This window comes from Chelon labrosus (assembly GCF_963514085.1).
Source record: "Chelon labrosus genome assembly, chromosome: 21".
Taxonomy (NCBI): domain Eukaryota; kingdom Metazoa; phylum Chordata; class Actinopteri; order Mugiliformes; family Mugilidae; genus Chelon; species Chelon labrosus.
The window spans coordinates 19,685,440-19,711,420 of NC_140354.1; the positions used below are offsets into that span (position 1 = coordinate 19,685,440).

General features: G+C 43.1%; 2 protein-coding genes across 3 annotated transcripts; one reads left to right on the forward strand and one right to left on the reverse strand.

Annotated features, from left to right (window-relative positions):
- Positions 1-10,981: 10,981 nt before the first annotated feature.
- On the forward strand, positions 10,982-18,071 carry sox10 (SRY-box transcription factor 10). 2 transcript variants are annotated; one of them, XM_084570500.1, is made up of 4 exons: positions 10,982-11,242; positions 13,444-14,256; positions 16,150-16,412; positions 16,509-18,071. In XM_084570500.1, the coding sequence occupies exons 2-4, from the start codon at positions 13,811-13,813 to the stop codon at positions 17,306-17,308; spliced, it is 1,509 nt and encodes a 502-aa protein (XP_084426626.1). In that variant the 5' UTR covers positions 10,982-11,242; positions 13,444-13,810; the 3' UTR covers positions 17,309-18,071. The 2 variants fall into 2 exon arrangements, with proteins under 2 accessions (XP_084426626.1, XP_084426625.1); XM_084570499.1 differs by having other exon boundaries at positions 16,150-18,071.
- A 5,250-nt stretch (positions 18,072-23,321) lies between these two features.
- On the reverse strand, positions 23,322-25,928 carry polr2f (RNA polymerase II, I and III subunit F). The gene is made up of 5 exons (XM_084570508.1): positions 25,771-25,928; positions 25,529-25,598; positions 25,315-25,445; positions 23,648-23,719; positions 23,322-23,534 (listed from the first exon to the last, which is right to left on the reverse strand). The coding sequence occupies exons 1-5, from the start codon at positions 25,788-25,790 to the stop codon at positions 23,444-23,446; spliced, it is 384 nt and encodes a 127-aa protein (XP_084426634.1). The 5' UTR covers positions 25,791-25,928; the 3' UTR covers positions 23,322-23,443.
- Positions 25,929-25,981: the final 53 nt, after the last annotated feature.

The following is a 25,981-nucleotide window of genomic DNA, read 5'->3' on the forward strand; positions in this document are numbered from 1 at the left end:
TTCCCGTATTTCGCCCACTTTGTCCCGGGCATTTGTTCCTCAATAACTCTCCTGAAGTCCACCATCATTCATTTAAACGACACTCACTGACGTTTTCCTAAAAAAAACAGATTGCCCTGGTCTGCCTCTGATTGGCTAGTACTCGTTGCCATCTGGGTCAAAACCAATTAGAAGCAGGAAGTGTGTGGGGAAAAACTCATATATCTAAAATATCTGCTTGACAACTTATTATGGAGCTGGGAACAAGTCTAAATAAGCAATTAAACTTTAGAAACGAGCCCCCCCCCCCCAAAAAAAAAAAAAAAATGCGACCCACGACTACTAATATTTGTAAGTGACTTTACAGGCCCGAAGTTGCTTATAATAAGCAGACTTGGCAACACTGCACAGAAGTCTAAACCGCCTATAACGCCGTTGCCTGACATGCACCTCCCCAGAAATGTAACTGCACGCCGTGGTTGCGCAGACTACAAGAGCTGTGATTGGTCCGCTCGGTAGTAGCGTGTTTCCTCTTTAGTATTTCCGGCTGCTTCTCCATCTCCACAATTTTCGAATTGATTGTTTTGGATCAATAAAGATTACGGAACAAGGAACACACTGATAAAGGTTAACTGAGGAGGTCCGTAGATACAAACATTTGTAAGATTCGTCTTCAGCGAAATTTTGGCAAGAGTTTCAGTCGCCATTGTTGAAAGTGAAGCAGGAAGTAGAAACAAAAATGAACCTGACTGGCAAAACAGACACAGCGCCGACTAGTGTTTGGATGGAGTTGTTACAGAGTGAGCCAGACTGACGTGGCACAAGTATAAATAGCTCAAACTTACGTACGTAGGTTACGGCGTCTAGGTCCCGCATACTTTAAATGAGCCTTTAGAAGGGAGAAGACTTTAGCTTTGAGAGACTGGTGAACTGATAAATAGTATTTTTGTTATCCTGGTTTAACTAGAGTATGTCACATTGTATTTGACACATATTTATATTATTGTGCTGACTCTATAGAAGCTTTAACGGTGGGTGTAAAACATTAATTTTACTCTATCATGAAAACTAACTCAGATCTATTTTAGGTGACTTCTCTGACAGCTGCAGTGGATTCAAGTTTTTAAAGGAATTTAATTTAATTATTACTTTTAAAAACACCAATAACGAGCTCCAATTTTGTTGTGTTTTGGCTTTTTTTTGTTACGTATTATAGAGAGACGGGCGGTAAAATCATTTAGCCATCTCAGCTCAACTAAATGCTACAGATAAATTGCACTTAGGGAGACAAAATGAATTCTTTCCAGCGGCGAGATGCGCTTAAAGAGTTATTTGTTGCACATGAATGCATCCAAGTCATACACTGCAAAGCCCTAATGTCACCAACGCCAACAATAAGGGCGGCTTTGTTGGAGCGGACACCTCGGCCCGGGCACTTCACGCCGAGCGTGGGTAATGAATTTTACATGTGCTAAAAATAAAAGTCCATCACTCAAGTGAACTGACAGCCATCGCAGAGGAGCATCCTGCACCGCCGCTCTGCTGCAGACGACAACAATATGATGCTGTCTTCTTTTCTGACTAATGTTGTAGTAAAGAAATGCTGCGACAAAATATTATTAGCTCCACGTGCAGAGATAAGATTTAATGCAGCATCTGTATGTCTTTGGATTCTCATTAATACCAGACTTGGAAACAACTTTTGATCCTTTATCTGCCTAATGCTAATATTCAGACATAACATAACATACATGGACTTCTGTAAGTCTTCAGACATGGACAATACTAAGCCTAACCTCTGGAGAGTGTTCTTCCCATGGCTGGATGTAAGTGGAAGGGTTTATCTATACGGCCAATCAAGAAGTTCATCAACGTATGAGACTTGTTGAAGAAATCATGAAACGCCTGTCCATAAAACAGCTTTTTATTCTCTCTGGGAAGGTTATCAGTTATCCAGGTTGTGGAAACTCTAAAACAAAGGCAACTGGACTTTGGGACTTCTGTAGGTCTTCTCTTTATTGTAGACATGGTCAATGCTGTGTCCACCTTCTGGAGAACGTTCCAGATGTTGTGGAAGGTCTTCCTTTGAGGCCATGCTTTTTTTTTTTTAATACTACTAAGCTCATCAGTGGGATTTGTGGGAATCATTGGAGAAATAATGAAGGAATATCTCACACCTGACCATAGAACAGCTTTTCAGTCTGTCTGTGAAGATCTGTGGATCTGTGAAGATCCTCAGTCATCCAGGTCATGGGATATCTAAAGCAAAGCTAGGACAACTGGACGTGAAGGTGTAAATATTATGACCACCTTCCTAATATTGTGAAGGTCTCCCATGTGGTGACTCATCAGAGAATGGACATGGTCCTTCTGAGGGTGTCCTGTGGTGTCTGGGAACAGAATGTTGTTCGTGGGGGGCCTTTGAGGGGAGGGGCCTCTGTGGATCATCCCACAGATACTTGATCAGTTTGGGATCTAGAGAATTTGGAGGCCAGGTCAACACCTTGTGCTGTTCTTCATGTTTTTTTTAGTTGTTCCTAAAGCGTTTTTGTGGTTGCATCCTGCTGGGGATGGCTGCTGCCATCAAGGAGTGTCATTGCTATGGGGTGGGGGTGTCTGGTCTGGTCGAGGTGGGTGCTACATGTCTAAGTAACATCCACACCAATGAATGCCAGGTCCAGAATTTTCCCAGCAGAACACTGAACCGTCGCAAGATGGTCGATCTTAGTTACTTCTCTTGTCACTGGTCATAATGTTATGCCTGATCGGCCACGCACCCATCTAATAGTGAGATCTGTAGAGGCCTCTCAGATGAAACGGCGCCAAGAAACCACTTTTGAGCCGCTAAAAATAGACGTTGTAGGAAATGCTTGTAATTCCTACACCTTTACTCCAATTTAGATGTGAATACCTTCAAATTGAATTATAGCCAAGAATCTGCTCTTTACGCCAGTGTAACCGTAACTTGAGGACATCTGGACAAGCAGATGATATAACAAATAATATAAATTATATATTTACGTGTATATTAACTTAATTCACAGTCGAACTTTTAAAATTGTTGCACTCTCTCGTATATATTTTTGGGTACTTTCCTTTGAGCGTGATTGTTCATGAATGCATTCAGATGTATTCACTCCTGACCTTTTCAGACAGAGACATGATACTCTCACGTCCTCAAACATGAGCTGATCTGATATTATTGACAGCTTTTAGTTTTACTTTTGAAGCTTTGTTTTCAGTAGAACTTATGAGCTCCCGCCGGTGGATGGACGTCTGACTGGCCGTGTACTGTATGTTTGCCTGTAAACACTATGTAGCACGCATATCTCATCTAGCTGTGTGCATGCGGACTCCTAATGTGTACTTCCGACTGTGTGTTTGTGTGTGTGTGTCCATGCGAGCAGCTGTAGGCCCTGCGTTTGAACTCGAGCTCACATGGGCAGAGCGAGGGAGGGCCGCGGGGTGAGAAGGCGATAGGAGAGGGGACTGATGCCCGACAAACTCGCCATCTCCCTCTCCCCTTTCATCTCCCTCTCTCTGCATCAAACAACGAGCTCTTTCATTCGGGCGACTCTGCAGCCAGCCAGCCAGCCCCCAGACCCTCGAGGCCCCCCACCCGTTCACGCTGCTTAATTCAATATTCCGAGAAAAACTCATGATTGGAAGATGACTTCTTCTTCTTTCTTTTTAAAAAAATAAAAAATAAAAATCCTCTTCATTTTCCATATCTGCTCTTAAGATGCCTCACCCCCACCCACGTCTTATCCTGTAAAACACCAACGAAGCAGAACCAACGTCGGTGCAACTGGACGTCACAGCGATGGTGAACAGCACTTCCAGTCAGCTGGATGCCAGTACATTGCGTTATGGACTTGGAAACAGTTATTGTAGTGATTTGAATGCAAAATCAGATTCATCATTACACAAACTCGGAAAATTAAGGACAGAAAATAGGATATTAATTCAACGATACGGATATAAATGACTCGAATCTAATGAAAGTTTCTTGTAATGCCTCTAGACATTGAAGTAATTCCTTTCCAGTTGTGTTCAGGTGGGAACGTACTCAACCAAACAATCTGAAATACAAGTTTATAACCCACAAACAAGTCTTAAAACAACAATTACATAAACATTGTGAACTGGATATTGTGCAAGAGAAGTGTTTGCAGTGTTTTAGCTGATTAAATAAACTAAGTAATATTTATAAAGCACATGAGACGACCTCTATCTGCAGCCAGCAGCAGAAAATGAAGCTTTATCAAACTTTAAAAAGACACCAGCGACCAGATTTGGCAATTTATTTAATCTCATTTCAATACACAAGCAGCTAGCACACATTTTGCCAGTTTATTAGGTACACACCTGTCAAAGACTAATGCATTTTGTCTTGCAATAACACATCATTTCAGAAGAGATGCTAATTTATCTTCATTTTTATTACTTTATTATTAGTTTATGATAATATTTGTATTATTTGTCAATTTTCATCCAATCTAATTGTATTTTTAAATAGTTTTTCTGGTGTAAAATCTTACAAATATGTTGTTTTTTAACTTAATTTATAATAATGCACCATATTTTATCATTTTTAATATAGAGCCAGAAGCTTTATGAGCAGTAATATAGTGGAATAAAAACCACTATCCTCCAGTTGAAGTGAAGTTAATGAGAATAGTGACCCAAACTTCAAATAAAGAGTAAAGTAATTGAGTGAATGCGCTAAAAAGTTACTTTCAGACTTTCAAGTATCTGAACTGCATGTCGATGTGCTCAGCTGTTGAGCTAAATAAGTCATTTAATAAGAATTTATTTTTTCGTGTCCGAGGGGAAAAAGAGGATTTTCGTGATGATGTCCCAAACAGCAACCGACCAGACACGCAGCAGAAACCTCCGGACAAAGAAAACCATTGTCGGCGGTGGAATTCTTGAACATCGTTTTCTACATTTTCCTGCAAATGACTCGATCTCCACATCCCTCGCCTCTCATTCCGCCCAATTATCATTTCTCAAGCATGTCCTCTTGTCTTACAGAAATGGATCGTTTGGGAGTTTCCAAATCTGTTAGAAAGTTGTCTGGGCCAAAAGAAAAAATAAAATAAACTGAATAAAGACACATATACAATAGATTGGGAAACTGATGCATGTGAAATAGCATGTTACAGAGTTTCTTCCAAAAGGAAGACGGGGACAGTTGTACGTGATACAAGGCACCATTGAGGTTTCCAATTCTGTTCATCCTCCCCCATTTTTCTTGCCTCTTGTTGCCGTCGCAGCTGCAGCCGCCCCGAGCAACTCACAGTTTTAAGGGTCACTTTATGAGTTTAACGTTTGTTACTTGCTGCTACCTGCGTTTGTGACCATGGTTAATGTGATGCTGAAGTATCTCAATATCCAGCCAGATGTTATTTCTTTTAACAATAATTACTTATACTTAAGAATTTCTTATAAACCTTTAATTGTTTTTAGCACGCATGTATTGGGATAGTTTGGAACTAAACATCTTTAGAAATCAATGCTTCAGGATTCAACAATTTTACGACACTAATAGAGCAAAGAGCAAACATCCCTTCTTTTTGGGACCACCTTGAACATCAGCAACAAAGACCTTCAGTGGTTTCCTTCCTGCTTCTGTTAGAATTTATAATATGTTCCGGTGCACTCATCTCCTGTGGAGTACCACAAGGCTCCATGTTAGGCCCCATTGTACAGTAGTTTATCTATGTTTCTTTTTAATCAGTTAAAAGAGAATATTTTCTACTATTGTTCTTCCCCTCTCTTTGAAGCCAACAGTTAGTCTCTAGTGGATGTTCCAGCCTCTGGTTGCCTAGGTAACAGCAATTTTCTAAGCACAAACATATTCCTACTTTATGGAGGGAGCCAACTCTTCTCTATTTGAAAAGCAAAATACCATCAATGACAACGCCGCTCCATCTGAGATCATCCAACGCTTCAAGCCCACTATCAGCATGGTGGATTTGATGATAGGAACCAAAATGGTAGATGTTGTTTCATTGTGATAATTATCTAAACTCATCTCCTGTGGAGTACCTCAAGGCTCCATGCTAGGCCCAGTAGTTTATCTATGTTTCCTTTGCAATCTCTTAAAAAAAAAAAAAAGGAATAACTTCTACTATTGTCTTGTCTCTTTGTATCTGACAGGTGGTCTCTTGTGGGCATTCCAGGTCCTGGTTGCCATGGTAACCCTCTTGTGTATTTACGAGTGAAACAAGCAGAACATCAAAATATTGCTACTGTATGGAGGGAGCTAGCTCTTCTACATGAAAAGAAAATGCTGTCATCGACAACACCGGTCCATCTGGGTTCACCAACGCTTCAAGCCTGCTAGCAGTACAGTGAATTTGGTGGTAGGAACCAAAATGGAGGGTGGTCTTTTAAAGTGGTAAATCTTTGGGGACTTGGTTACCGGCCCTCTTCAGCTATTGTTGCCAAAAACTCAGTTTCCATTAACAATTCATAGTCTCTTGAGTTCACCCCATCAGAAAAGTGTTCCCTTTCTCCACACTCATCTCCTGTGGAGTACCACAAGGCTCTGCGTTAGGACCTATTTTATTTTCAGCAAACATGCATCCTTTGGGATCTGTTCAAATATAATATCTCCTACTACTGATAAGCAGCTGTAGGCCTACCTCACACTGAAACCTTGTGATCCAGGCGGTGTTAACTCTTTTTTTATTTATTACAATACAATTATTTTATTGAAGATGCCAAAATCTTGGATGGCTAAAAGTTTCCTTCAGTTAAACCAGAATAAAACTGAGGTTTTAATGTTTGGCCTTGCAGACAAAACAACACACCATATGAAAGTCATGTGACAGCAGAATTTAGTTTGTTGCTTGAACTTGCCTCAAGGATTCACCATCAGGAGACCACAGTCGCCTTGAGAAATGCTGCAAGCTTGCTAGCTAAAAATCACCAGGTGAAATGTTCAGATCGTAATTTATTATCAATGCCAATGGGCATCTGAGAAAGAACATCTGACATATCTGCTGGGCCAGCTTCACAACAACAAGTAGAAGGATGATTACCAAAAAAAAAAAAAAAAAGCAGCAGAGATCGGCCTCAGGTAACTAAACTCTCCCTCTCTCACCTGGGACCCTTACCCCAGTATCAGTTCCTTTTAGATGTCCCCCCTCACACAATTGAAGTAACTAGATTCTTTCCTTTTGCAGGCCAGTGGAGATATGAAGCAGGACACACAATGGGCTATTCATTAAGGTAGCAACACACACACACACACACACACACACACACAGACAGACACACAAGTTTGCAGATGCATGTAGACTTGCATCACATTTTCCGGTTCTTACACAACTAGTAACTTGGAGCAAAACAAGTCAAACACACAAAAACAACAACAACTTTTGTTGTACGTGCACAAATGTGGGATTTACAGGAGTCAAAGAGGGGGACTGATTTAAATGTAACACCGCTGCAGGAATTTATGAAGAGAAGTAAAGGGCTGAACTTTTAAATGATCTTTTAAAATTCATAATAAAGATCCAACTCATATTTGCCACTTGAAGAATGTGAGAAATTATAAAAGCTTGTGATTATTCTGGGCTACTTTTAAAACGTGGCTTCAGAAACTAAAAAAAGTTCCAGTTAGGACTTTCTGAGGCCGACCCCGACCTCCGTCCTCCCCTTAGGGCTCAAAAATAAATGGGAATCCATCAATATCTCATTATTATAGCCCCGGCGCCTCAAGCTTGAGCTCCTCAGAAAATATAAGACAGAGTTGATTACATTTGTAATTGAGTTAATAACGGCAAAGTTAACAGGGCACCGGATCCTTCTGCAAGGTTGACTGATCGACTTCAAGAGGGGGCGATGGTGGCGGTGGTGGTGGTGGGGACACACCTGCTTTGTCCTGCACAGGTGCATGAGGGGCGAGAGGCAGAGTGAATGAATTAAAGTCAGATCCCAGACGGCCAGAGTGAGTCTGTGATCAGCTCTCAAACAGGGCCGTGCTACACAACGGGATTCACTGATATAAGGGCTTTTTTAACATGTTTATCTTTGAGGTTTAGTTGTGAATACTTCATGTTTTTATCTGGGTAAAATCCACCAAAGATCATCCAGTTGTTTTTTTATAAGTTTTAGCAGCAGATAACTGGGTTGGCACACATTTAGATTTGAGTTTTGTAAAGAAATTTGCAGTATCTTTGCCTCCAACATTATTGTAATGCTATGCCACATAAACTCCAGCTCCTGATTCATATAGAAAAGCATAATGGTGCATTAGAGTGGTTCAGTCTAAGCCCTGAGCGGACTGGGACCCCACAGCCTCATGGTCACAGGACGATTCGTGGCCTCTGTTAAGGCTCGAACTTCGTTGCGGCCGACCCACACACTGACGACCTTTAACTGTCACCCTAAAGAGCTGCCTGTGTCTCCTCATTGGGTTCACAGAAACACCATCACCCTACCCTCATTTTCATCACATGACAAACATGTGGAGTTTGCATCGTTTTGTCAGTTTGTGCAGCGAACGCCTCAGAACGTCTAGTTAAATCTGTTTCATTCAGACCTGGATGACTGTGAATCTTCACAGTCACAACGTCTGCTTTTATTTTTGTGTATGAAACTTAAGCGCAATGGATACTACCTGCCTTATAAATAAATAAATATGCATTTAATTTGTGCAGAGACTTAGCAGGTTTTTACTGCATGAAGGCACAGAAGGCAAAGAAGAAGAGTCATTACTGGACATTATAGTAATCCTAAAGTTTTTGCATTAAGGTTTATTAATTCAAAGAATTTTAAAATTATATCTATTGTTAACTGTGAACATTTTACAAAACATATCTTGACCTGATTTGAAATAAAGTCTGGCACAAAGTCTTGTTTCATTTTATTTTGAAAGTTGCAGAAACTTTATTTTGACACAAATTATTTTTTTCTTTCAAACTAAAGTTTTTTTTTTGGAAAACAAAAATGAAATGTAATTGTAATTATTTAAGGACAAAATTTTACATTTTAGGATGTTAAACAATTAACAGGTAAAATTTAAGTAGAGGCGTTTGACATCTGAATAGATCTTTTCATTTATAATAATAATAATAATAATAATATAAAAAGGAGCAATATAAAGTTACAGAAGCATTAATATGTTCACATGTCAGTTTTTCTCTTCAAACAGGCTATGAAACTCTTAAAGCTTATATGCATTACACAATACACGTTTTGTTTTTCTAAACGCTTCACGCGTAATTTAATTTCTGGAGACTGTCAGACATCACAAAGGCAATTTTTTTTTATTTTTTTTTTTTCCCCCAGACACAAACATCAAGTCCTCTTTCTCTGGAAATAAGTCTTCTCACAGATAATTCACATCAAAGACAAAAGTCAGGCTGGTAAATAAGTTGTCACAGCGACACAGATAAATAAATTATGGCAGAAACATTAAATTCCAGCAAACTTATTATTTTTTTCTCTTAATAAAAAGTTTGTTTGTCTTTTTCTTCAATTCATAAACAACAACAACAAAAAAAAAATCCACTCACGTCAAACCGAGGCTGGGCCGCAAATTCCCAGCTGCACAGCGGGAAGGAAATCCCCGGAGTGGCTCCATGAAGCTCCTCGGTTTTACAGCTCCAGGAGCCGGACTGTCCCACCGCAGCTCCCCGGGATGTGCTCCCCGCGCTCCTGGAGCATTTTGCTTTATATGTTAGTAGTTTACAGACACGGAGCGATGCTAGAATGAAAGACACAAGGCTTTTCCCCCCTTATTTTCTTTTGTCAAACGCACACAACTGCTTTCTTTCTTTTTTCTTATTTAATGGGGGTGGAAGGGTGCGCTCGTTTTGATCACATGATTACAATTCACCTGTGATAAAAAAAAACAAAAAAACAAAGGGCGCAAAGAAAGGAGGGGAGAGAAGGAAGGAAAGGAGCCAGAGCATCGGACAGAGAGATGCACTCATGGTTAGGATTCCCTTATCACAGTCAACATTCATGCTTAATGTGGAGTAAAAAAAAAAAAAAAAAGTGGTGATTTTTGGATTGGGGGGCCAGTGTGTCGCACGGCGGGGATACAAGGGGTCATTGTTGCGAGGAACAGCGCTCGTGTTTGTATCCCTGCGGCCCGCAGTGTCCTCTCTCTCTCTCTCCTACTGCATACCGGCACTGTTTTGGTTTTAAACGCGCGCTGTGTCTCAGTTAAGGCGTTGATTTAATTAGAAAACGCACACGTGGACGCGAAGAGGCGAGATCTGACCAATTACAGGGCCCTTAATTGGTCATAGTCTGCACCTGTGGTGTGCCTCTGATTACACTGGAGGAGGGGGAGGGGTGAGGGTGAAGCGACAGGAGCTGAAGAGTAAAAATATGGATGAAATGATGGATGAAATCTGCCTGTTTTGAAGTTATAACCATTTTTTTAAATATAATAATCAGGGCTACAGATTGTGGTTTGCATTTTTTAAAAAATATTTTTGCCTTTTAAAAAAGAAGTTATAACTGATTCTTGCGGTCCCTGCTGAACTTGAATTTTCAGTCAAATCAGATCTATTATTTATGTCTCTCTCGGTGCGTACTGGTGCGTAAACGTGCGTAAAATCCCTTCTCATTTGCATGTGTCTATATTTGAGACCTGAACAGAAACCTACAAAACTACAAAGCCAAAATTTTATTTTATTTATTTTTAGAATAAATTTAGAAACTTTCCCCCTCGAGCTCGTCCTGGTATCTGAACACAAACCACTTTTATTGGATAATATGGATGTGAACTAAACCTGCATGAAACTCTTGACGAGGAAAAGTTGATTTAATTCGGAATGCATCTACTTTCTAGACTCTGTGCGCAGTTTAAATCTAGAAAACACGTTTTTTTTATTCTAATTCTTTGCGTAAAATTACGCACGGATAATATGGGTAAGCTAAAATTAATTAGACCACAGAGAAAAGACAGACACATAGATAGATAGATAGATAGATAGATAGATAGATAGATTTGGAGAGTGAGAGAGAGGGGGAGAGAGAGAGTAGCCAATCAGAGTTCTCGGAGTCTGCGTCCGTATACTCGCGCTGCTCCTTTAAGACCAGTCCTCAGCATCGTTTTTATTTTTTCTCTCGGCCTCATACAAGGAGCTCTTTAAGCCCTGGTACCGACACACAGAGCGGGCATTCATAGCTACTCGGGCGACGCGAGCGAGGGGGCTGGGGAGCGAGCGTCACTTTGGAAACTGGACGGATTCTCGTGCTAAACCGGCGACCTCCTTTTCTCATTGCTGAAGTAAGACGCTTAGCATTTCCATCTCCTTTTTCCTCTCTGCTGCCGGCGGCCGCTCTGACTCTGCGACCTTTGGTTGTTTCTTCTCTTCTTCGTCGAAACCTCAGAGTTAGAAATGTAATTTGTGCATTTGTTGTTGATTACTGAGTGGATTCATTAGATGCTGTTTTTGTTGTTGTTTTTTTTGGTCTGAATTGACACATTTGTTCATCCTGGAACATTTTTTATTTTCCTGCGTAAAAACCATCTGATAATGGAGCTGTCACAAACTCCAAAACAGTTTAAATGTTTTACTTTATTAATGCGTGTCTCTAGTGATGGCTGCTATTGTATTAGTGCAACAAGTGCTCATGTTTTAAACAGACGTGTGAGTTTATTTTTATTATTTATTTGCTCTTTCTTGGCGCAGATTTTAAAATCCAATCTCTTTCCAACTCATTCGGAGTTAAGAAAAGCAAATTGCGCAAACTGTTATTTAAAAGCGAAGCTCGGAGCTGCGTGAGATTGAAAAAAAAAAAATCTCAAAACTACTTTTACAGTTCAGACTTTGCGCACTTTACCTCATTAGATCCTCCGCTTTGTCCTGTATGCGCCGTTAAACTGGAGCAGTGCGGCCCGGACGCAGCCCTAACTGAAGAAACAACAACAAAACAAACTTTCGAACAAGCAAATTAAGGCCAACTTATTGGCAAGTGGGGCGGTGATAATGAGTTCACATGGGTGAAATTCATTAGGCCGCACAGCAGCGCAGTAAACGCGCTCTCAAATATAAATTAATAACCCGCATTATCTAAAAAGGGCGTGTCGGAAACAATTAGGCTGCATACTATCAGACGATAAATCAAAAGTTTTTCTTGGCGCAGTCTTTGATATTAACTGTCAACTCGCGCTTCTTTTTTTTGGCTGTTGTTGTTGATTTGATGTTCAGTTTGCAAAAGAGAAAACATAATTTCTAATTAATGTGGTCATTAAAGGAAACTACCCCCTCTCCCCTCCACTCAGTCGAGCTGTTCTCTATCACTGCGCTTTTTCAAAAGGGGGTGAAAACACTGGACTAAGCGCGCAATGGGGCGTTTGGTGCCAATTTACGCGCGGTGTTTACGCACCTTTTTGGAGACCTGATGGCAGACTGAGAAGCGGCCTCGGGGACCAGGTGGTGAGCGGATATCAAATAAAAAAACGCGCCCCAGACAGATGGCGAAGCTTCACCCAGACCTCCACTCAGATGTTAATTAAAAGCTGGTTTTTAGAAACAAGTTTATTCGAGAGTCACATGAGACGCGATCTGTAATTTGATCCGCGTTTGTTTTGGTAAAGAAAAAGAAGAAGAAGAAGAAGTGGTCAGGTTACTAAACAACAGCCAAAATCCCAACATAATAATTGTAGAAAATGTTTCAGTTTTACTGCAAAACGTGAAAAAAGGCGAAACCTGCGAGCTGACCCGAGTGTTAAGTGGGTGTGTTCCCTCTCTTAACCCGCAGCCTGCTAAGATTTGACAGCTTTGCAGAATGTCGCCACATCCCTTAATTTCCCTGCAACGCGATACCGAAGCAGAAAACAAGCCAGCGGGCTGTGCGTCGCTGCTCTAACAGGAAGCTCCCTGATTTTAACGCGTAAAAAGGCGAAGGCAGGGGTGTTGATTTAATGGATGAAGAAAAAAAAAAAAAAAAAAGTGGACAGGTTTCGCCACCGGCCCACAGACCTGCCCCTGTTCCACAAACAGACTGTGTCCAATTCACACACGCGTGTACAGAAAGCAAACGCGCGGGGGTTTATGTTTCCAGCGCCAGGTCGTGTTTATCCAAGAGTATAAATTCAAGGTCTGTGCTGCTGCTGCTGCTGCTGCTGCGGCCGCCTATATCTTCCCAACACTCTCTCTCTCCGGGGAGCTTGTCATAACTGCAAAACCTTGAACAGTAGCTTGTTAGGGGAGGGGGGCGAGGTCTGGGCCTGCACAGGGGCGCTGCGCTAAGACCTCTGCTTATGGTCTGGAGGCTATTTCATTGAGAAAATCCTCATTTTAGGTCTTGTAGGTTTAATTATTGCACTGGGAGGAAAGAAATTACACAACATCAAGAACAATCCTTCCCCGTGGTTAAGTCAAAACTCGCCAACATGTAGCCTGATAACAATTAACCAGACAACAGAAGGTCCTCCCTGAAATAACCCAATGCACCTCTGACTATCCTCCTCCGCTGTTTCAGGTCCTTTTTGTTGGATTTCACCCGCGGGGCACACGGAGGAGAGAGAGAAGGGGGAGTGAGAGCGGGCGAGTTTGGCGCAGAGGGTTGTGCAATAGCAGGTAAACTGGGGTCCAAGGTGCGCACTGAGCCGCCTCTGATACCAACTACACGGATGGAAAGAACTTTAATGTGGAACCCTCACAGAGTTTTGCAACGGAGGCTGAGAGTAGAGACGGACTGGCAGTTTATATTATAACTTGGAGGAGGCCAGAGAGACAGTGCAGTCAGTGTAGGGGATTCACAGGAACAGGAGCCCAGCAGCTAGAGCTCAGTATTTAGGATCAGGCCTTAACGTCTTCTGCGCGCCCGGAGGCTTGCGCGAAGGAAGATGTCCAGAGAGGAGCAGAGCTTTTCAGAGGTCGAGCTCAGTCCGGGGATGTCGGACGACAGTCGCTCCCTCTCCCCGGGCCATTCCTCCGGTGCAGCTGGAGGCGGGGACTCTCCTCTCCACCAGCAGCAGCAGCAGCAGAACCCGCACCAGCTGGCGGGTCTGGACGACGTGTCCGCGGGCTGCTCGTCCGTGAAATCCGAGGACGAGGACGAGCGCTTCCCCGCGGGGATCCGGGAGGCGGTGAGCCAGGTGCTCAACTGCTACGACTGGACCCTCGTGCCCATGCCCGTGCGCGTGAACAGCGGGAGCAAGCACAAGCCGCACGTGAAGAGGCCCATGAACGCCTTCATGGTGTGGGCGCAGGCGGCGCGCAGGAAACTGGCCGACCAGCACCCGCACCTGCACAACGCGGAGCTCAGCAAGACCCTGGGGAAGCTCTGGAGGTGAGGAGGCCACTTCCTGAGGGTGGTTTGGTTTCTGAGTAGTAGTTCCTGACATTAATTGCAAATAACTGGGGCACAATCACAGTAAAGGCGTCAGGGAGGATTACAAAGCATTTAGGGCGAAGACAAAACAAAATTTTTTCAAATTTTCCAAATAAAATGCTCAGAATAAACTCTGCTCTGTAGAGGTCAGAGTTTATGTGAGGGTCAAAGGTCAGTGTCAGGCCTGAAGTTCAAGTATAGCTGCATCAGGGTAAAAAAAAAAATTTACCTTAAAGGGGAACTACTGTTTTTTTACAACCTGGACCTTATGTCTGGCATAAAATACGATCGTTTCCTCACCCATATAACTTTTGTGTAATTTGTAGTCAGTCGGGAGATATTTAGATCTTCGTATATCCATATGGTGGGAGTGACTGGGGCACCGAGACGCAGCCTCTAAATAACGCATTATCTGCCGCGAAACTCGTCCACTGTGCCAATATTTTGTTATGATACTCTAGTGCTAATCCCCGTTGATTCCCAGAGATGACAGGTAACTCTGGACTCAACGGGGAATAGCACTAGAGTATCATAACAAAATAATGGTGAAATGAACGATTTTCACGGCAGATAATGCGTTATTTAGAGGATGTGTCTCGGTGCCCCAGTCACTCCCACTATATAGATATACGCTGATCTAAGTATCTCCTGAAGGAGTGCAAATAACATAAAAGTTATATGGTGAGTAAACGATCGTATTTTATTCTAGAAATAAGGTCCAGGTTGTAAAAAACAGTAGATCCCCTTTAACAAAAGTCAAAACTTCTGTCGATTTTGCCTGAATCAAATGCTTTGCCAACTTGTGTTCAAAGTTTCCATCGCTTTTTAATTTTCTCTAAATTAGTTTTTATCCCATTTATATAGATTTCATACAAAGTCAGATTAGTGCCAATGCTAGGAAACGAGTTATAGCGTCACAGGACGTTTTGCCACCTACACATTTTTTACAACACAGCAGTAATCGCTTGAACATGCGTTTCTGAACCCTCTGATTAATTATTTTTTATCTCAAATCGTTTTAGTTCTGCCTCATGTCATGATTTCATTATCCGTAATGGGGACGAGACAACGCTCCCTTTTATAAAAACATGTTCCCAATAAAAATATGTGTGCAGGAGCCTTTATGGAGACTGTGCCTTGCCGCCGTGCTGTTGCCCACTTTTGGTCACAGCTCAGCGGTTGAGCAGCATGTGAGCGTGCCGTGGTCACATGCTCCCTGAATCCAGGCTAATTTCATCCGCCGGTGATTTCCTGGCAATGCGGGCTCTTAAAAATGTAATTTTTACAAGTTCAAATATAAAAGTACAAATAGTTTAACTCTTAAAGTTGGAAGAATTGCGAGATTTATACGTTAAAAATGACCTCGAAACTCTTTAAACGAATGTTGCTGACCAGACTCTGAACCCTCGTTGCTGGCTCAGCTCTGAGTCCTCCCGTCTTTACCGCTTTCTCCTGCAGAACACCTGCAGAACACCAGGTTCTGTAAAGGTCAGGGAGGTTAAATTCGTTGACCTCGTAAGGATCTCCTATTAATTAGATAAAGACTTGACCTTTGTGCTCGGTCGGGATTAGTTAATTGTCCCAGAAGCACAATGAACGGGAGAAGGCTGAAGAGGGTCAGTTGTTTCTCATGGCATTCCTGCCAGCGGTGGTAATAGTAGGAGCCTGAGTCCCGTGTTCCCGGGCAGGATGCAACTTTGGTTATCTCATTACTGTCCAATTAGATGCAGCTGTGCACATGTAGCGAATGAATCTACCTGGGGCAACTGCAGAACCCCTGCCCCCATCCCAAGACTAAGCGTACTGTCGACGTATTTGAGCTGATTTTAAGGCTTATTCTTCTATCCCAAGGCTTCTTAATGAGAGCGACAAGCGGCCCTTCATTGAGGAAGCGGAGAGGCTGAGGAAGCAGCACAAGAAGGACTATCCCGACTACAAATATCAGCCTCGACGCCGCAAGAACGGAAAGCCCGGGTCAGGAAGTGAGGCTGACGGCAATTTGGAGGGCGATGCCACCCACAGCCAGTCCCATTATAAGGGCCTCCACCTGGATGTGGCCCTCAGTGGGGCAGCCAGGTCCCCTCTGGCAGATGGGCACCACCCTCATGCTGCAGGTGGGTGGGCTGCAACCTCCTTCCTACTAGTACCCGACTCTGTTACATTGTTAGATCCCTGTATGTCAAAAACTGAATTTTTTTGTGTCTTCGCAGGGCAGAGCCACAGTCCTCCTACACCTCCAACCACCCCCAAGACGGAGCCCCAGTCTGGGAAGGCAGGCGACGCTAAGAGGGAGGCTGCTGGGAATGGCTCACGTGGCGCAATGGGGGCAGAAGGAAGCTCAGGTGCTCCAGGATCTGGAAAACCTCACATCGACTTTGGTAATGTGGACATCGGTGAGATGAGCCATGAGGTGATGGCCAACATGGAGCCTTTCGACGTCAATGAGTTTGACCAGTACCTTCCACCTAACGGGCACCCGGTAGTTGGGCAGAGTGCCGGGGCAGGAGGTGCTGCCACCGCTTCTCCAGCTTCTCCCTACACCTACGGCATCTCCTCAGCTCTGGCAGCAGCCAGCGGACATACAGCAGCCTGGCTCTCCAAGCAGCAGCAGCAGCAGCAGCAGCAGCAGCAGCAGCACAGCTCCCCTCTGGGCTCAGACCCCTCCAAGGCCCAGATCAAGAGCGAAGCTGGAGGAGCTGCGGGACACTACGCAGAGGCAGCCTCAGTGGGTTCCCACGTCACCTACACCCCCCTCAGCCTTCCTCATTACAGCTCCGCCTTCCCCTCCCTGGCTACAAGGGCTCAGTTTGCAGAATACGCCGACCACCAGGCCTCGGGGTCGTACTACGCCCACTCCAGCCAGGCCTCAGGGTTGTACTCCGCCTTCTCTTACATGGGACCTTCACAGAGGCCCCTGTACACTGCCATCACCGACCCGGTCAACGTGTCGCAGTCGCACAGCCCCCCACACTGGGAGCAGCCCGTCTACACAACACTGTCGCGGCCATGACAGACAGCGAGACCAGAGGGCGCCGGTGCAGGTTCAGCCCCGATGTCGGACCAAAAGCAGCAGCAGCAGCAGCAGCAGCAGCATCGTTGGTGAAAGTGGTCTGGTCTGGGGGGAGTGGGCAGGCACTGGGGGAGTCAGGAGAAGAGAAACTCCGTTCTGCTCTTGACCAGATGCAAAAAAAACAAAAAAAAAAAACAAAAACGCTGTCGGAGCCCAAGGATGAGCTCGGAGTGTGGTGCCTTTGAAGAGCGCTTGATTGTTGCAGGGCACACGGCGTACAGTAGTCAGAGAGTCTATTACCATGGCGACACCAGCAAAGCAAAGCCTCTGGTGCTCCAAACAGGTGGTAGGGGACCGTGCCCCTGTATCAGAGCAGGCACACTGTAGTCAACAAGCCCTTCCTATGGGCCGTCAGCGGAGTCGGCACAAACAGGGACACAGTGAGAACTTCTAACCTGTTTCGTGAAGCATGTGAGGGAGCCAAATACATATGATTATTAAGGGGTGCCTTAAGTCTCAGGCAAGAACGACCTTTTATCAAACACATGTTGGCTTTGTATATTTTCAGAAGGTCAATACAAGAAATGACATTTTTTTTTCAGAGCCACATTTGTCCCTAATTAATTCAAACGATTGCGCTGTTTCACTTAAACTGTACAACAAAAAACGCCATGAACCCATGCTGAGGTGTTGTTAATATTATCTGAACATAGTTTAAACAAATGTACTTGAAATGTATACAGATATATATGTATATGTATAGTAGAGGATTAGGGCCATTGGAAAAAAAAAAACTCTTTGAGGGGGTATGACTTTTTTTGTTCCGAATAATTCCTACAACTTTTTCTGCAGTTTTTCATCAAACTTTTGACTTTTTTTTCCCGATATTTTTTTTTCTGAATTAATTCCTAAATTCAAAACTTTATCGTCAAATTGTGGATTTTTTTTTCACTAGAATTAAAATTTTTTTTTACAAATTCCTGAATTCTGACATTTCCCCCAAAAATGTTTGACTTTTCTTTCTCAAATTCTGACTTTAAGACTATATTTTTTAAACACTGACTTTTTTTCTCAAAATCCTGATTTTTTTCCCCCTGATTTCAGATGTTTAGTTCCCAAATTTATTTTGGAATTTTTACTTTTTCCTCAAAATTGTTGACTTTTCTCAAAAATGCAGACTTTTCTCAAAAATGCAGACTTTTTCAGAATTTAGATTTTTTCCCCGCAAAATTCTGAATTTATGCCTGAATTCTGACTTTTCCATTTAAAATTATGACCCCCCCAAATTTGTGACTTTTTTCCACAAAATTCAGATTTTTCTCAAATTCTAACTTTAATACTTGAATTCTTTTCTCAAAATTCAGTTTTTTCCTCACAGAATTCATTTTTTCCTTCAGATTTCTGACAAAACAACATATTAATTTAAATTCTTTCAACAAATTCTGAATTCTGAAAATAAATAAATAATAACCCCCCAAAACAATTTTTTTTTCCTACAGTGGGCCTAATCCACTTTTGTTGTAAAATGACCAAAGTTTTGAGACCAAAACTTTACTTTGTACAGAAGAAACTGACTTTATAGACGTTTCTCCCAACGCGACACCCTAAACTACCTTTTGATTTGTTTATTCTGTAGCTAGTTTAGTTAGTTTTCCTCGTAGCTGCGACTCGTTTATTGTAAGTTTACTTTTTAAAAAAAAGTGTTTGTGTCTAAAGTTACTTTTGATGAGATCTGACGTATTTGTGACGAATGCTCGCAAAGAAAAACATTTCTATTTATACTCTTCGTAGAAAGTTGCTGACTGTAACGTACCCGCCATTATCATCTCCACTGAAAGTCTGCACCACTGCCTTTTGCTTTTGCTTGTGCGTATTGAACAGTATTCAGTGTGAAGTCAGATTATTGATTGTAGTTTGGGAGATGCCAATACTGATAAACAGCTGCCAGAGATTTAACCCGATATTAAATAAAAAATGTGCCTTGTCTTTAACAACACGCGTTACTAACACAGGGAACAGAGACACAACCGCCGCCATCTTGTTTTTGTCATTCACACTTTTTAAACTAATGTGTTTTTAAAGGTTTTACCTTCATACTAATTTTACGCATCTTATTATCCATTCGGAAAGTTAAGAAAAAAATTATCTATTCTCTTTTAATATGCACCACTGGAAGCTTATTTAACCATTTACCTCCAGCACAAGGGTTTCCTCGTACGTCCTCGTTGCTATGTGTGTGAAATATACATGTATGAATTTTCTTATTTATATTTGCGTGCACTGTCTCCGTCGTGAAGAAGGAAAAGTTTTGACTATCGATGCCATTTTTTTTTTTTTAGTGTTTCCTCTCTCTCTCGTGTGACCGGTGCCAAGCAGAGCACGGCCACCTCTCAAATAACAGCGGGAGCGAAAGCCTAAACATGTGATGGTGACTAATGATCTTTTTACTCTCACTTGAAATAAAGCTCTTTTTATTTCTGCTTTAACACGTGTCCGCCTCTTAAAGCAGCATTTTCAACCTTATTTTCAACAAACTGTGCAACCAGAGAAAAAACCACGTCCTTGCAGCAATTAATGATGCTATTTACTGATTCGTGTACTGTAGCTTGTGGCTGATTACTCTCCCACCACGACTTGAACTAATCTAGCCTGGGGGGGGGTTACGATTGGTTATGCAGGCCTTTACACATATTTCAGGTTTCTTATACCGTGCATGCTATCTGTGTGTGTGTGTGTGTTTGTGTGTGTTGTGGGTTAAGCCTGACTCCTAATTCCCTCCCTTTAATCGGCTGTGTGATACTTTGGAAAGACAAAGAGGTCCATTGAAGGGGATCTGACCGGGAGGAGGGGAGGGAGGGGAGCAGGAGCAGGAGCAGGAGCAGGAGGAGGGAAACGGGGCGAGTGAGGGGAGCCTTACCCATAACTACCCAGCCTGCAGCTTCACTGGGACACAAAGGGACGCTCACTCTCTGCACATGCACCAATCAGCCACAACATTAAAACCACTGACAGGAGACGTGAATAACATTGACAATTCAGTGCTCTGCCGGGAAACTTTTGGACCTGACATTCATTCATGTGGATGTTACTTAGACATGTAGCACCCACCTAGACCAGACCAGACACCCCCACCCCATAGTAATGACACTCCTTGATGGCAGCAGACATCCCCAGCAGGATGCAGCCACAAACACTGTTTAGGAACAACTAAAAAAAACATGAAGAACAGCACAAGGTGTTGACCTGGCCTCCAAATTCACTAGATCCCAAACTGATCAAGTATCTGTGGGCTGATCCACAGAGGCCCCTCCCCTCAAAGGCCCCCCACTAACAACATTTTGTTCCCAGACACCACAGGACACCTTCAGCAGGCCCATGTTCATTCTCTGATGAGCCACCACAAGGGAGACCTACACAATATTGATGTACGAACCCCCAACCTGTACACTGATAAAAAAAAAATCTGTTTTTAGATGAAATTTAGATTAAAACCCTGAAAAAGTTGAGATATACTGAATTAAAGAAGGCGTCCTGCAGAGGTTTGGGTAATATCTAACTTTAGTTTTGCAGGTCAATCTATTAAGTGTAATCTGATCTGGAACGCTGCAATAATCTGCAAGCACAAATAATCTTCAAAAAGAGAGCGTTGGGAACATTTTTTTTTTGTCTTTGTTCTGCAAGGCTTTGCATTAATTAAAACACAGGCCAGGCCGCGCATCAGAACGCAGCGGTTAGTTAGACGGCTCTGGGCTCAGCGTGAAGCGACTCAGCTCAGAGATAATCCAATCTGGGCGATCCGGCGAGCGAAATAAATTCGGAATGGTCGAAAGCCGTTTGTTCCAGGTGCCGCGTAATCTCGGGGATTAACGGGGGAAACAACAGGTGGAACGAGAAGAGGAGGAAAAAAGTGTCCGAAGTGGGCGAGCAACTTTGGGAAAGAGGCAGGAGATGTTAGTGATTCCCTCAGCTGTTCTGGAGGAGGGTCTGGTGTCACATGGGGCTTCAGAAGGAGTCCAGCGTCACCCCGAGGCGCCGTCTCCCTCAGTGAAAGGACAGATTAGAGCGTTTAAAGATGCCAGCACCGACTAGTCTGCATAGCTCCACCGTCAGGACAACACGCCTCTACACGGGTTCTGTTCCCAGCTGCACTTCTTTTCTATAAATGTCATGCGTATTGTACATACACACACTCTGAGCACGTAATCCACTGATTCTTTCACCAGAGCATCATCATCATCATCATCATCATCCAGCTTTAAAAAGCTCCTAATCCCTTCTTTCTCACAGACCCTCTCCCTCTCCCCTCCTCTATCTTCCACCAGCACGCACCGAGCCATCTTTCTGCCTGAGCAACAAACCATTTCCACCAAACAATACAGCGACTGTTCGGCTGCTTTGTGCGTACGTGTTCGCATGGGGGAGGGATGGAGGGGGAGTGGAGGGAGGGAGGGATGGAGGGAGGGGAGGCAGGCAGAGAGCATCACCGCAGTCACAATACTTCACCACCATCAGCATCTTTTTTTTTCTCTCTCTCTCTCCTGAACAGAAAACATCAGGTGTTCAGTTCATCAAAAAAAGAATAAAATGCACCGATCAGCCATTACATTATGACCACTAATGGGTCAGGAGTTGTCTGTTGGTGAGATACATAAGGGGACAAGTGGAGCATCTACAAACCTGCAGCTCTTTTGGGTTGTTCTGATCCAAGGAAGGAAAAGTGGGGGACCAGCAACGGGGTGGTGGGGCGGCCAAGGCTCATTGACGCATGTGGGGAGCTAAACTTGCCCGTCTGGTACGATTCAACCCAACAAATGAGAAGCTATAACTTAGATAGCTGAAAAAAAAAAAAGAATTCTAATTGATAGAAAAGGTGTCGGAGCGCCAGAACTAGACCAGGGTGCAATGGAAGGTGGTGGTTCAGGTGGCACCAGGATGTAAGGAACAGTTGCACTTGTTGTTGTCATGAGGGGTTCCATGGTCTATATCGATGTTCCCCCCACATAGACGATGTTAGAAGCAGGGAAAAAAGGCAAAGTAAAAGGATTTAGACAACTTTGAGAACAACTGGGTCAGAGCATCTTAAAACTGCAGCTCTTGTGGGGTGGTTCCTGGTCTGCAGTGGTCAGTGCTGATCAAAAGTGGTCCAAGGATGGAAAAGAAGTGAACTGGGTAGCTGCAGACCAGTCAGGGCGGCCATGCCGACCTCTTGATGAAAACTCCTACAATGGACACATGAGAACTGGACCACGGAGACACGGAGGAGGAAGGTGGTTCTGGTCTGATGGAACGTGTTTTCCTTTATACGTCTCATGCACAACTGGGTTTTAATGTTGTGGCCATTCGCTATAAATGTGCACATAATTAATTGTTTTTTATTGTACTGAACTGGAGTCGTTTTATCTTTGAGCTACAGATGCCTACAGTTGAACGGCACCATCTTCAGCTGGAAACTGTTTTACATGACAAGCGTGAATTCACTTTAAATCCGTTTTAAGAAGATACGTCTTACCCACCAGTGGAAAATCTAATATTTATCAAACTATGTCAACTACAAGCTGTTGCATTTTAAAGTAGAAAGTGTATTTTTCCAGTTTTTTTTTATTGCATATTTACACCGTCTGTGGTGCAGCTTTGACTCCTGTTAAAGTCACTTCACACTCATTTCAAACCTCTGTGACGCTTCATCGTGTAAGAAATGCATTTTAGAAACTGTAATTTATACAAAAAGAGTTTATTTATAACAATAAAACTGTTCTTTCACTTCTCTACAAAAGCAACAAAAAGGAACATTTATAACACAGGATTATTTTGTAAAAACATTTTGAGTGTTTGTCCAGAGTTACGTCTCCCCCTTGTGGCCGTGAGTCAGAATGCAGCTGTTAAAATGATTGAGTGATAAATGTGACTTGAGTGTGGCGTGGAATGAACGCAATTACTCTGGGAACATTTTTACACTGGGAACAGTTTGTCAAGGCTCTTGATTTTCACCAGTCTTTGATTTTGTGGGTTTACATTTCAGAGGCTCACACCTGAAAACGACGGGGCTCCAGTTTAGGCTTGAACATGTAGCCGATAAATGCTGCATGGTTTGGACTCCTTCGGGTTTGTGTAGCTCCTACAGACCGGACCGGTCGTTTAGTCGGTTATGATGAGCTCGTCGCAGCCCCAGTCCTCATAACTCCCATCGGGAAGGTACCTACGGATGATGATGGGGATCTTTCTGCTCCTGTTGGAAGAGGCGAGCAAAATATTTAAATATAAACCAAAAAAAAGAAAAAAGAGGGAAGATTTATTATATGAATTCATAAAGCAATGAGGAGAACTGAAAGGATCACTTACTTAAGTTCTTTCATGGCTATTTGCAAGGGGTCTGTTTCTCCCTCTAACTCCACCATGACCGGAGCGCACATCCTGTTGGAGACAAGTCAGCGGGTGAAGTGTTGTTGGAGGCTCTGCCTTGTTTTTGGGGCAGCGACCCAGTAATTAAAGCTAAGTCGCTAAGTCCTTTCAGTAGAGACGTTGCAGCGGAGGCAAACAAAGAGGATGTTGACAGAGGAAGTTCAAAAATAGCAGAATGACAAAGCAACAGGTTAGACAAGATAAAACCTCAGATGTGACCTTTAGTTGCAACAGAAAGCGTTGCAGAACAAAGCGCTGCAAGACAGATATTGACCGGGCGTTCTTCTGGTTAGACTAGTAAGTAATTAGGGATGACCAGGAGGTTTTAACACGATCAGATCAGCTTCAGCCGAGCCTCATCTCCTGTAGTTATCTATTTCAGATCTGCCTTAAACAAAAACCATGTCCCTGCAGCATCAGAACTTCTTCTTCTTCCGTTTTAGTGGCAGTTAGAGGAAGAAGAACACAACTAAACATGTCAAGCTGTGTGGAAGAACTTTACTCTGGAAAATGAACTGAGTCGGACAGAAATTAGTAAAATGTTCAGCGTGGATGTTTGATGAGGAGGCAGTAGGAGATGATCATTGAGTTCTATCAACTTGATTCAACACCTACAGAGAAATACTAATAATCACTAAACTGAATCCATGGAGTCTACTCAGGTAAAGGCTGCTCCCAAACAACAACAACAATAATGCTTTTTAGTTTATGTGGACTTTGTAAACTTGCTGTGACAGCCATTAGCAAACTAGGATCCACTGGAGAGTCAAGGTACGAATCGACGTTCGGTTAAACTGAGAATTTCTGTTCTCTGATGTTTTGTACTTAAAATAAAGCTGATGGTGAACGGGCTAAGACACAAACATGTTCCTGTTCTTGCAACAACACAGTCTGGACTGACATGACCAGCTGATGCAATGAGTAGCTTCTCATTTCTTCAACAACCATGTCTAAAGACACATCCTGTGGTCGTGGAGAAGATGTTAGTCTGTTTGAGAAGGGTCAAATCATTGGCATGCATCAAGCAGAGAAAACATCTAAGGAGATTGAAGAAACTACTAAAACTGGGTTAAGAACTGTCCAACGCATTATTAAAAACTGGAAGGATAGTGGAGAACCATCGTCTTCCAGGAAGAAATGTGGCCTGAAGAAAATCCTGAGAAAAACAACAGTAGAACTCATGTTTAATAGTGAAAGTAAGAGCATTTCCACACGTACAATGTGAAGGGAACTCAATGGATTGGGACTGAACAGCTGTGTAGCCTTAAGAAAACCACTAATCAGTGAGGCTAACTGGAAATAAAGGCGTTAAGTTGCTAGGAGCATAAAGATTGGACTCTGGAGCAATGGAAGAAGGTCATGTGATCTGATGAGTCCAGATTTACCCTGTTCCAGAGTGATGGGGGCATCAGGGTAAGAAGAGAGGCAGATGAAGTGATGCACCCATCATGCCTAGTGTCTACTGTACAAGCCTGTGGGGGCAGTGCTATGATCTGGGGTTGCTGCAGTTGCTCAGGTCTAGGTTCAGCAACATTATGTTGCCCAAAGAATGAGGTGGAGTGACACTAAAGTCCCACCATCCATCCATCCATCATCAAACAACTCACGCTATCTGCAGAGCCCGCGTCCCCAGCACCCTGGCTCTCTCATATTTGGTCATGTACGGTGTTGTGATCCTCTTCTGGTTCGCCTGCTGGCCCTCTCCAGCGGGAAGGATCTGCACATTCTCCTGATCCTCCTGCAAACAGAACGAATCACCTTAAAGATGAGCTCCAGCCAAGTGTCCCAAGTATCGTTCAGCCTTCACCGGCTCAGACTTACATCTTCCGCGTTTTCCAGATCATCTAACCCCTCGTCCTCTTCCGCATCATCGAAATCCCCATCGTCGAAGCTACAAATTTGACAGAAAATCCAAATATAAGACGTAGATAATCAAACATATCCAGATTAAGTTTGTATCAAGGTATGCTAGCTAACCGGCTAAAAGCTAGTGTAGCTAGCCGGCTCAACCGTTAGCCCGTTATTTCTTAAACGGTGTTTTTTAAAAGTGTGTTGCTACTTACTTATCTTCGTTGTCGGACATGTCTGAGTTTATTTATATCCCTTATTAATCCCAACAATGATTTATTTTTGAGTCAGGTCCTCTTTCTCTTGTCAACATGGAACCGCATGAACGCAGCGAACGTTACACTTCCGGCGAGTCGGTGCGTTGGAAAAATACTCCGGGTGCTAAATAGGAACTTTATTTTCTTCGTTCCGTTCCACATGTACGGA

Coding starts and splice junctions, on each gene's coding strand:
- sox10 (XM_084570499.1), top strand. CDS start 13,811: ATGTCCAGAGAGGAGCAGAGCTTTTCAGAGGTCGAGCTCAGTCCGGGG. Junction 14,257..16,149: donor ACCCTGGGGAAGCTCTGGAG/GTGAGGAGGCCA, acceptor TTCTATCCCAAG/GCTTCTTAATGAGAGCGACA.
- polr2f (XM_084570508.1), bottom strand. CDS start 25,790: ATGTCCGACAACGAAGATAA. Junction 25,446..25,528: donor ATCTGGAAAACGCGGAAGAT/GTAAGTCTGAGC, acceptor TTCTGTTTGCAG/GAGGATCAGGAGAATGTGCA. Junction 23,535..23,647: donor ATAGCCATGAAAGAACTTAA/GTAAGTGATCCT, acceptor CTCTTCCAACAG/GAGCAGAAAGATCCCCATCA.